The sequence below is a fragment of the Orcinus orca genome, chromosome 19 (assembly GCF_937001465.1).
Source record: "Orcinus orca chromosome 19, mOrcOrc1.1, whole genome shotgun sequence".
Lineage (NCBI taxonomy): Eukaryota > Metazoa > Chordata > Mammalia > Artiodactyla > Delphinidae > Orcinus > Orcinus orca.
The window spans coordinates 9,142,199-9,154,512 of NC_064577.1; the positions used below are offsets into that span (position 1 = coordinate 9,142,199).

Below are 12,314 nucleotides of genomic sequence, written 5' to 3' on the forward strand. Positions count from 1 at the left end.
AAGGTCAAAGAGCTAGAAAGTGACAAGTCAGGATTTGAATACAGGCAGTCAGACTTCAGAACCCACGCTCTTAACCACAACACCAGTGGTTCTCAATCCTGACTGCACATTAGAATTACCTGAGGAGATATAAAAATAATAACTATCTTTGAGATCTATCCAAACCCATTCCCCCACTCTAATTTAAATTGACCTGGGAAAGGCAGCAGGGTTCTCTGGAGTTCAAGAACACACTCCAAAACCATGCTGCTTCCTGGATCAAAAAACAGGTTGTGATAAGCAACTGACATTCCAGGCAGATCTACTGTTTTTAAGAGAATCTTTAAAACCATGAGATCGGGATTACTTTTCAAAACAACATTTTTTTTAAATTAAAATTTAAAAGTGATCATTTTCAGGAAGGTATCCTATTCCCATTTTACAACAAGGAAAGTGAGACCTAAAAGGGTTCACTAACTCGCCCGCATTCACTAAGGAACTGAGACGATCCCAGGAGGGCTCGACACTCTAGAGAGCCCCAACACAGGTGGGAAGAGAGGCTGAAGTGAGTAATTAGGGATGCTTCACAGAGGCAGCGACATCTGAACCAGAAAAAGCATGGGACAGGGAGGGGCAAACCAACAGAGTGACAGGCATGAGCAAGGTCAGCAGCAAGATGTCACAAGGACTGCTTACGGGACTAGAAGGAAACAGGGGGGCTTTCAAGGTGGAGCTGTAAGAAAGGCCTCCGACACCTGCCTGGGTCTAGACTGTGCAGGCACATGAATGCCTATGCCTTCACAGGACTTTTCCTGAAACAGAAAAATCCACTCAAGCAGATGCCTGGACGTCTGGCCTGCAAGGGAAGCAAGGTCGTATTTCCAAACTGAACTCATTATGCAGAAAAAAGGAGTAAAGCAGCTCCAGAGTTGAGCTCTGCGTCCGAGCTACTCTGCCCACTGGCGTGGAAGGAGGTTTGGGTCTCTGGGATCATATCACATATTGTAAGGCAACAGAGCAAAGCAGTTAAGAGCAAGGCTTTAGAGTCAGGGTTTATCTGGTTTATCAGGTTCTAACCCTGACTCTACTTTTACTAGCTATGTAAACCTGGGCATTTATTTAACTTCTTTGGGCCTGTTTCCTTTGTAAAATAGGGATAAAAATACATTCCTCATGGGGTTGTTGTGAGAAATGAGTACAAAACAAATATGTAACCCGCTAATTAACACAGTGCCTGGTAAGAGAGCAAGTTCCCAACAAATAGTCGCTATTCTTTCATTCATTCAACATGTTTTTATCAAACAAGCAAGCCTAGAGAAACTCACACAGCAGAGCATAGACCTTTAACATGCATTCAGAAGGCTGCCTATTAAGCCCTTCACAAATCCCAAATTTGCAAATACAACAGAGGGCGGTCATTTGCATTTATGGAATAATAAATATGACTGTGAACTCACTAAAAGGGTAATAATAATTTTCCCCTCTATTTATAAATTGCTTTCGAACACTGGGGTAGATTACTAGATATGATAATTCAGGGTGAATTTCAGGAAGCATGATACTTACCCTAACAAAACACAAAAATAAAATAAAATCACAAGCCTGTATCAACCGAAGTATTAATGGTATCCCCCCGACCAATCTGACTCCCCTAAAAGACAGTCGCACTCTGATACACTCCCACTATATTTAAAGGCAAAGAAAAGTTAACACTTCTATGTTAAAAGCAGAAAATGAGTAAGAGTCCATAGAAGCACAGTTCTAATCTCAGCTCTGCCTCCAACTAGGTGACGTTCTCTGGGGCTTCTCAGAGAAGACAATCTCCTTCTTCCCAGCTCTGACATCTGAGAGACAGCTAATGCAGCTCAACTTTAACAGGTCACCTCAGAAATGGGGAATTCACCAGTTCCTTCCTTTGGCAGTATCTGGATGAGGACTGGACACGCAAGGCAAGGCCAGAAGCATGAGGCCCTGGCAGGGAAAAGTCATTCTCTGGGAAAATGTGGAAAAATTCCCCCCGAACACCCTGTACCTTTCTTCATCATGTCTCGGTCCAAGGCTACATTTCTTTGGGCAAGATTTACTTCTGAGCGAAAATGGAAGCGCTTAGCTCGCTGTTCTTTCTTTTCAATTGCTTCCTAGAAGGTATAGAAAAAGCCAAAGAAGTGAAACATGGAAGAGGAAACTTAAATCACAAACACAAAATGATGCAGCAGTGACAAGTAACTTAGAAGAAATAAGCAACATTGTGCCTTTAATAATTTTTGCAAAGAACTAGATATTCACAGTCAATGACTGGGAGGGTATACACTAATAGTGCTATAATTTGTAATAATCTCTACAATGAATCATTGCCTATCACTGTATCTGGGACACAGCAGGAATTCAATGAATATTTGTTGATTCAGTGAGTAATGAATAATGGTTTGACATTTATTATTAGGAATCATGTAAACAAATTGTAACTAAACAATCTTAACATTCCAATTTTTCAGGTGCAGAAACTGAGGCACAAAGAAAGTTAAAAGGTTTGCTAGAGGCACTTCAGCTAATAAGGGGCAGATCTTTTGATCTCAGTGCTATTTCTAGAAGCCCCCCCACCACCCCCATTTCACAAAGTCTGTGTGCATGGTAATCACACCTATCACATTATGTCTGCCTGAGCGGTCCACTCCCTAAAGCTTTTTCTGCATTTGAAAATAACATTGAAGCAAAGAAACTCTCTCCTCTAGTCTAAACTTGTGCCCACGGAATTGCCAGTTTTCATCTATAAGTGACAAGAAGCATTGATGCTCTCTAAAAAACAAAACAATCAGTTTCCTAAATTTTTTTTCCAAGAGGTAAAATAAATCCAGGTCCAACTATGGGTTTCTGATAGCTTTTAGGAAGCTTCACTAATTGTATATTGACTTTGCCACACTAATTGAAGGTCTGACTATAGAAAGCTTGTGGGGATTGGTAAAGCAGCAACAATTCTGTTATTTCCCAATAGTTATGCTAATTTTCTTCACTTAAGTTTTCCCAGTGGAAATAACTAATCTACCTTCCTTTAGTAAGACTGAAGTACCAATTCTTGGCTACCACCCTTACCCCCATATATTTGTTTCATATAATGGTAAACGGTGTGGGCTTAAGAAGAGTACTGTATACTTCTTTTTCAATTACAAAAAGAAAACATCTTCACTTTATTCTATTTTCTTGTCAAAAAAGATGATCAGTTCTTTCTTTTGGCCTTTAAGCAATCAGAGATTGAGACCCAGATAAAACACAAAAAAGTGAGCACGACATACTTATTTTTATTTTTGCTTTCACACATCCAATATAGTAACACAGTATTATTTATTCAGAATTGTAACTTAAACTCTGTTTGAAACTTAATTGCACACATTAAAATCAGAAACAATGTTTAAGCTGAATATCATCAGCAATTAAAGCAACAAATAAGTATCAACTGTTTATTGTAAAGAAAATAATATGTTTCGTTCTGTGAAGAGTTACAGTGAAGCTGGTAATCTAGTAACAGCAATCACTAGATAAAAGGCAATACTCCCAGGTACTGGGAATAATTCAGTCCACTTGGCCTTCAAAGTCTAGCCACACACACACATTCAGGAAATCGTATTTTTCTCGGCCTCAACCAGTGAGGAATAAAGACATTTACTAAGGGCTTACTATGTGCAAGGCACTTTCACGTTTTGCTTCATTTAAAGTGGAAACAGTTTACACATTTTTAAAGAATGGACAGCATAAAAAAAGCACTCCAGTGCAGAACTTTTTCTTGAACATGGTTAATTACAGGCATCTAGGTACAGTGATTATATCTTCTCATGGATTCAACAACACACAAATGCTGTCTGAATGTTCTCAGGATGCATGAAGGCATCACGGTATAACACAAAATTTAAACCTAAAAAAAAGTTTCAATCCAACAACAAAAGAAAAAAGGAGGTAAAGAATAATTGCTGTTCTCCTAGAGATCTGTTCATTAAGTTCACCTGCTTCTCAAAATGAATAAATTAATCATGGTCTGTCTTACCTTGGAGGTGACATCGATTCCAGTGATGAAGCTGCCAGCCTTGTTTTCATATCTTCTGCTTGTGTCCTAACAAGAAGGGGATGGGTGAGAATTGCTAACGAGCAACCGACCACAAGCACATGATAAACAACAGCCTGACAACCCATTCCTTCTGGAGAGTCGTTCTTTTCAGCAATCCTTCCCCCGCCCTGACAACCTCATATTATGGGGAAGCCTGTCCCAGTGACTCCATGTAGCAATCAACTACTATACCAAGAAGGCTTTTCTAGGCCTATCCACAACCTAAAGTAATTCCATCTACTGAAGGTATCCGTGTAAATGAAAATCTAAAGGCGTTCATGAAAAACATCCAAGATGATGCACAGTCACTTATCTCCCCAACCCAGACTGGACAAATTCATTGTGCCAGGCCACCAGATGGAGCACAAGTCTTCACCAAAATGCAGAAAGTCAGGACTCACCTCGACCTTCTGGGGAAAACACAGCACAGTGCAATGAAAATAGGATGGGATTTGGAAGCCTGGGGACTCAAATCACAGCTCTGACGTTCACTGATTACATGACACTGTACAATTCCTTTGGCCTCTCTGGGCCTAGGTTTCCTCTGTGGTATCCGCCTACCTTTCTGACCTCTTTTAACTGCTCTCCCACTTGTGCTACAGAACTTTACCTTTCTCCAACAAAACAATCTTGTGCCCATCTCAGAGCCTCTGCACTTACTGTTGCCCCTGCTGGGAACGCTCTCTTCCACATCTTCACATGGATGGCTCCTTTTTGTCACTTAGGGTTCAGCTTAAATTTCACCATCTCAGAGGACTTTCCTGACCATCCTATGCCATTCTGCTTCCTGCTCTGCACACCCTCCCTGCCCTCTGCACACTTCCATCCCATTAACATGCTTTATTCTCTCCACAGCACTCACCACTACCGTAAATTATTAGTTTACTTGTGTCCCCCCAACTGGAACATAAACTCCAGGACACAGTCTGGTCTTGATCTTGGTCAAGTGCCTAGGACTGTGGCTGGCACTAAGTGGGGGACGCAATAAGTACATGTTGAACTGAAGGAATGAAGGGATAACACCTACTTCACAACTTCAGTGATATTTTAAATGATATAATGTAGTAAATGGTAAAATGCCACTATGTTAGTTGTTGTTGCCAGAGTCACTATAGTTTACTGTCTTTAGTGCTCTTACCTTTTTTTTTTAAATCTTTTTCCATAATCTTAATTTAAAAGCAAGACTAGCAGACATGTGCTAAAAAGTAGTCCATGTTAGGTGAGAAATTAAGTACATGAGAGAAGCCATGCAGGCCTGAGACCAGCCCTAAGAACCGGACACAAGACCACCAAACCAAAAGCAAAAACACCTCTCAGCATCCCCATTGTGATAAAAGAGGGACCAAGGACCACTGCTGGTTCACTGATGTTTTGTTTTCATTAAGGGTGAGATGCTGGAGCCACGGTGTAACAGCGGAGCCGCGCGGGGACAAGATGACCCTCAAGTCACAACAGAAACACAGAGTTTCTGCAGCTGACAAGCCCAGCTCCCCCAAGGGAAACCGCGAGTGCTATGTTTAACAGACACCAGCTCCACCGGAGTAGGACCCACAAAGAGCCCGGGATGCCCGCGCCCTCGACAGTTCCTTCTGGGCCGCTCCTGGTTCTGTTCCCGCCCGGGGCTCGCCCTTTATCTCAAGCCCCCAGATAAGCCCAACCCCTCCTCATTCACACTCTTGCACAGACTGACTCCGAGGGGCAGCGAAGGGGGTGTCCTCAACTACCCCCCAGCTCTTCCCCAACTCCTCCAGCCCCCTCAACACCCATTTCCGGGCGCCCCAGCGTCCTTTCTCTTGCTGCCCGTTTCTGCTCAAGCCTGGCGCCCCCGCCCCCCGGGCGCTCGCCCCCCTCATCCCTTCCCCAGACTTCCCCCAGCCTCGGCCACCTCCCCTTCCGGCCCCCACCGGCGCGGGACACTCGCTCAGCGACCTCCTCCTCGCCCTCGCCCCCGCCCCCCGCCCGTACCGGGATCAGTTCCTTTAGCGAGCGCCGAACCGGCACGACCTCCAGCTCGCCCTCCTCCACCTCCATGGGCTCCGGCTCGCCGCGGTCCAAACCTGACTCTGCTTCAGGCGACGGGGGCCCCAAGGCCGGCCCCGCCGGGACCTCCGCCTTCACCGACACTCGCAGGCCCCGTACGGCCGCCATCGCCGCCCGCCGGCCGCACCACTGAGAGTTCGCCCCGCACACCGCGGGCTAGAGCGCCACTGCCACAGGCCACAGAGCAGCCGCTACCTAGAGCGTCGCCTGCTGCGGCTAGAAGGCTCTCTTCAGCGCCTACGTCCTCTGGTGGTGGGAGGAACCCTGGCCGGCTGGAGCGGGATCTGGTGAAGAGGAGGCGGGACCGAGTGGGAACGGAGGCAGGGCCTGCTGGAGGGCCACCCCTCTGCGGGGCCTGGAGCAGTTCGCTACAGTCTGGGCTTAGAAAATAGCTACACCTTGAGCAGTAAACTTGTAATCAAAGCTAATTTTACTGAATTACCATTACCTGCCAGTGACTGTTCCAAGTGCTTGAATCCTTACAACAACCCTATGAAGTTTCTACTTTTACTATCCCCATTTCACATTTGAGGAAACTGAGGCATTGAAATTTACCCAAGGTGACAGGCTATTTAAAGGACAAAATCCGGATGTGAGCCTTGGCAACCAGAATGAGCCTTGGTCTGTCACTTCTGGGCAAGTCTGTAGGTTTACAATGCACTTGCCTTGACAACCTTTGTCTCAAGTTTCCCAATAGTTGGCCCATTTTACATACCGCAAAATTGAGACTCCAAGAGGGTAGTGAGCTTGAACGCTAATTTCGTGTCTCCCAAGGGCTCGGTCTACTGGAGACTTCTGAGCATGGTTTCTTGCGGACATTTCTAACAAGAACCTGGTTGGGAGAGAGGGAGTGTCCTCTAGGCTTCCAGAGGGCGCCACTGGTCAGTTTTTGCTTTGAGTCCTGATTTTGCACCTTCCTCCCCGTGTTACCTTGGGCTAGTTCTGACCCCTTTCTGGTCCTGTCTTCCCATCTGAGGAGGGTGGAGGTGGGATCCTAGGGTCTCCAAGGCCTTACCAGCTCTGACAATGGAGAAGCAAATAATTATAAACCAAGGGAGAACATGATCAATATCAGACACACCTGGGTCTCAAGCTGGCTGGCTCCGCCCCTTACACCAAATGTGACCTTGGGCAAGCTACTTAACCCTTTGGAATTTCAATTTCTTCATCAGTAAAATGGGTCATTACCCACCATGGGAGGTTGTGAGGCTTAAATGAGATAATTATATGTAGATACAGAATCAAACAGAAGGGGTACAGTACATCATAGTTTTTTGTTTGGTTGGTTTTGCTTTTTTTAAAATATGGTCTAAAACACAGAGCAAACACGAGATGGAGCTCTGTAGAGGGCTAGTTTTCCTTGATGAAAGGGACACATAGTAGTTACAAGATTGGGTTAAATGCATGGAATGCACTTGCATGAATTTTAAAGAACATTTTAAAGAAAGTTTGTGCTTAGCTGGCCAGCTTTGGGCCACAGTCACAGACCGCGCCATTACATGTATTCCATAGGCCTGAGGGGGTGGGGCATGGGGAGAGGAGGAAGCAATCCCTCCTCAGCTATGGACATCAGGAGGCCAGCAGAGAAGGTTGCGCAGGCCCCTCTCCCTCCAGGGTAAGAGCCTCGAGGACTCAGGCATTGCAATTCAGCACAGTTTAGAGGAGAACCAGCTCCCTGGGGGACCTCTGGCTGGCATAAGAATCAGGAATCCAGGGCAAGCCAGGGCATCCAGCAAACACCAGGGGTCCTAGACTCCTGTCAGAAAAGCCCTTGATGCCTGTACCTTTCTGTTCACCTAACTCACCCCCACTGCCCCTTCCTTTCCTCAGTGCAGCCTGCTGAGGTGAGGTCACAACACTAGTAGCGGCAAAGAACAATTTTCAAAAAAGTTAAAAAACATGACTCCCAAATATTAAATGAACACGTCAAAGCTTTTAATCCTCATTAATGAATGAGGACATCAGTAAGATTTTATAAATTTATTTATTTATGTATTTATTTTTGGCTGCATTGGGTCTTTTTTTAAAATAAATTTATTTTATTTTTTGGCTGTGTTGTGTCTTCCTTGCTGCACGCGGGCTTTTCTCTGGATGCAGCGAGCAGGGGCTACTCTTCATTGTGGTACACAGGCTTCTCATTGTGGTGGCTTCTCTTGTTGCAGAGCACGGGCTCTAGCCGCGCGGGCTTCAGTAGTTGTGGAACACAGGCTCAGTAGTCGTGGTTCGCGGGCTCTAGAGCACAGGCTCAGTAGTTGTGGCGCACGGGCTTAGTTGCTCCGCAGCATGTGGGATCTTCCCGGACCAGGGCTCGAACCCATGTCTCCTGTATTGGCAGGCGGATTCCCAACCACTGCATCACCAGGGAAGTCCCCAGGAAGATATTAAGACTAGCTCAAAAGAGAATTTGAGCATGAATACCAAGTTGGTCAATCAAAGGAATATTGAAATGAATTTAACCACGGAGGTTAATGCTCTGCAAGGCAAGAAACTGTAACCTTTGGGGTTCCCTTTTCTACCAGACAGAAAAAATTTGCATTACTATTGGACAAGAATTATTTACTCAAAAGAAATAAATTTAAAAAAAGAATTATTTGCTCATTGTGAATTTTCTATAAATTAACCTCTGCCCTTACAGAGTTGTAAAATACCCTAATCAATAGTAAATCGGAAGTCAAACCAGGGTATCCTTCCCTAGAGAATGAGATGATCCCAGGTGGAACAGGCATGTTAGAGAGCAGCCGGCACTATACTGAAACAACATCAGTGTGGCTATTTTTCCTATTCCTTTTTCTTATTTCCAATGTCTGGATAATTTTCTATTCATAGAAGAAACCAGGAGAGTGGGATACTGAGACAGACTGGAGAGTTTCATAAAAGAAGTGATCAAGTGTCACAGACAGGACTTCCCTGGTGGCGCAGTGGTTAAGAATCCGCCTGCCAATGCAGGGGACACGGATTCGAGCCCTGGTCCGGGAAGGTCCCACATGCCGCGGAGCAACTAATCCCATGCACCACAACTACTGAGCCTGCACTCTGGAGCCCGCGTGCCACAACTACCGAAGCCCGCACGCCTAGAGCCCATGCTCCGCAACAAGAGAAGCCCCCACTTACCGCAACTAGAGAAAGCCCACACACAGCAACAAAGACCCAATGCAGCCCAAAATAAAAAAATAAATAACATTTTTAAAAAATACATTATGTCATATATCCACCTTTAAAAAAAAAAAAAGTACCACACTAAGGCAAATGTTACTAACAGGGGAAACTGGGGGGCGGGAGAGGCAGGTGAGAGGGAGTATGGGACTCTACATTCTACTCATTTTTTCTGTCAACCTAAAACTGTTCCAAAAAATAAAGTCTGTTTGTTAAAACAACAACAACAACAAAACCTTGACACCCAGACTACATTCCAGACCAAAATAAATCAGAATCTCTAAGGGTGGATGATTTTTTAAAAGCTCCCTGGGAGATTTTAGCATGTAGCCAGGTTGATAACTGATGTTTACACTGAACTGGGAATGGGAGAGGGCAGACTACAGCTGGGAGCTCTCTCAGCTTTGGGGTGTATTTCCCAGGCAGGTGGGTGGATGTTGGCAAGATTACCTGAAAGAAGATGAGAGCACCTGAGGGCATGTGGATCCTCTCCTGTGAAAGCTCTGTGCCTCAAGGCTGATCCCCTGCGCTTGGGGGAGACCGAGGGCGAAGAAGTTTAACTAGCCCCTTCCCATGTTGCGGTTCCCCATTGTTGTGGTTCCATTCCTTCAGTGTGGACCTGTGCCTAGGCCATGGGGAAGGGAAGGTCTTGGGGAGACCAAAGGACTGGGGGGAGGGGTTGTCAAAGGGCTCTCAGTGCAGAGAGCATCAGCCACTGTCACCAGAGCAAGCAGGGACCAGCGCTGCTGGGGACGGGACACACTGACCCAGGAAGTAACAGGGAAGAAGGAGTCTGCGCAGACGGCATCTGAGAGAGAAGCCAGGAGGGGCTCTTCCTGTATGCCTGGGAGTGTGGGACAGCAGCCTTCAGAAAGCCAAGGCGGTGGAAATTGGGAAATAGTTAAGGGAAGACCTGAGCTAGTTTGCAGGCTGAGGAGCAGGGAGGGAAGAACAGAGAAGGCCAGAGATATACAGGCTAGCGAAGAGGCTTACTAGGGATCAGGTGGAGAGAATGGGGTTCCCAGAGGGAAAGTCCCACGCTTGCGATTCAGTTGAGAGATGCTTTTCCAATGGTCTTCATCATGGCGGATCAGCGAGTAGACAGATAACAAGTTGTGAAAGTGACTCAGCCGGTAGGTAAGGCTGCAATCCCTGGGCCTTGTTTCCAGTCTTATAGGAGATGAACCAGACACCAGACCACGTGCCAAGGGTGCCTCTGGGGCTGTGGACCAGGGAAGGCTTCCTGGAGGAGGTGACCTGGAGATGGTGGGGCCTAGGCAGTGGGGAGAGCATGGAAGTTGACCACAGAGCTGGCATGGGCTAATGATAAACTGTCAGCCCAACCTGGGTGAGAACTGGCAGCTGCCCTGGAGAGTGAGAGGTCCCAGACTTTGTTCCCTGGGTCATGCTAGCTGGAGAAGTGGATGTATCTGAGACCTCAGAGGGCAGATCCAGGTCAGTCTGTGTGTGTGTGTGTGTGTGTGTGTGTGTGTGTGTGTGTGTGTGTGTGTGTGTGCGCGCGCGCAGGAAGGGACCAGGGACAGGAGGTGGTCATTTAAGCCATGGACACCCAGTCCGTCAGGGGGCTGAAGCAGGGCAGGGAGCGGCCAGGGCTTTATTCTGCAGGTGAGACAGAGGATAGTCTCCTCCCAGCCCCTCCTGGTCTCCTTCTGGGCCTCAGTTGACCCCCAGGACCCAGTACCATCCACCGCATGGCTCCCCAGCCTCCCTCAGTGGATCCCCAGTGGCCCAGGAGGCAGCCCCATAGATAGGCCTGCTTGTTTGCCCAAGGGGAGGTTGCGTAGGTGTGCCAGCCTGTGGGCAGGGGAGGGAATCTATAACCTGTGACGTGTATATATGAGTCCCAGTGCATCTGGGTGTTCCCCTGGAAAAACTGGAACCCTCAGTGGCCCTGACCACCCATCCCTCCTCTCCTTCAGGCTGAGACCATACAGGATGATAGAGGTTGGGGGGAGCAGAGACCGGGCAAAGTTCCTGTGGGATCCGGAGCCCAGAGACATTCTCCGCGAGGAACCAGAACCTCTCAGGGCAAACCTCAGACTGCCCCGAGCCTTCAGCTGGACACCCTGGCCTGGGCTCAGCTCCCCCGTGGTTAGGCCTGGGAGCGCAACCTCCATCTCCCATCTTCCCAGGTGTCCTTCCCCGTACACTGGGCTCTCGGGCTTTCCCAGCCGCTGACGTGGGAACCCGGGTGGGGGTGTGGGCAGGAGGCCTGGGCTCTGGCCTGGCTCTTCCCTAACTCGCTGTGTGACTCCGAGCCTCAGTTTCCCTACCTTAGCGTGCCACGTAGAGTGGCTGTCCTCGTGGCGAAATGACATCGTGGTCCTATTCGAAGCTCCTGTGCGTGACAATCTGTACTGTCAAACCCAGGCACGAGGTTTGGTGACCAACACCTGGGATGAACCAACCTGAGGATCTTTCCCGACTGCAGAATAGGCCTTGGAGGGTGGGGCCGACACTGATGAACGGAGGCAGGGGTGGGGGATAGCCGTGTCTGGGAGGAGTGGGTGAGTGAGTCTGAAGAGCCGTGGGGAGCAAGAAGTGGCTGGAGGGAGGGTGGGCGGGGCATGGGTCAGGAGAGCGTCGGGGAGGCCCGGGAGACTAATGGCAATGGCCTCAAACCCCAGGCTGAGCACTGAGAGGGGTGGGCGTGGTCCGGTGGGTGCCCAAAGACCACTCTGGCAGCTTGTAAGAGGATGGATCGGAGCACTGAGGACCAAGCCAGAGACCAGTAAGGAAGCGAGAGGTGGTGGGTCCAAAATTGAGGGACAGCGAGGGTCGGGAGGGAGTGGCGTTTGGGGAACTTCTGCCTGGCGGCCAGGACCCCCTCCCGCAGAGGGCTTGGTGTAGCCCTCATGGGACCTTTGCAGGACGACCAGGAAACAGGCAGCAGCAGCTTTGGTCTCCATTTCTCAGATAGAAAAACTGATCACCATGATGGGCAGCCTCTGGCTTGATCTCCTTCCGGCTGGTCTCCAGTAGCACCTGGTGAGGAGCTCTGCAGATGAGCAAATGCCAGTCATGC

At 47.9% G+C, this 12,314-nt stretch overlaps 1 protein-coding gene across 3 annotated transcripts in view; it reads right to left on the bottom strand.

Moving 5' to 3' along the window:
• NCBP3 (nuclear cap binding subunit 3) overlaps positions 1–6,282 on the bottom strand; it is a 29,422-nt gene extending 23,140 nt beyond the window's left edge. For 2 of the 3 annotated variants that reach the window (XM_033423194.2, XM_033423195.2), the window contains exons 1-3: positions 6,041–6,282; positions 4,016–4,081; positions 2,012–2,117 (exon numbers count right to left, since the gene is read on the bottom strand). In XM_033423194.2, coding sequence (XP_033279085.1) covers positions 2,012–2,117; positions 4,016–4,081; positions 6,041–6,223 — 355 coding nt within the window. In that variant the 5' untranslated portion in view covers positions 6,224–6,282. The remainder of the gene's footprint in view (positions 1–2,011; positions 2,118–4,015; positions 4,082–6,040) is intronic. The other variant, XM_033423196.2, reaches the window with a different exon arrangement.
• Positions 6,283–12,314: the final 6,032 nt, after the last annotated feature.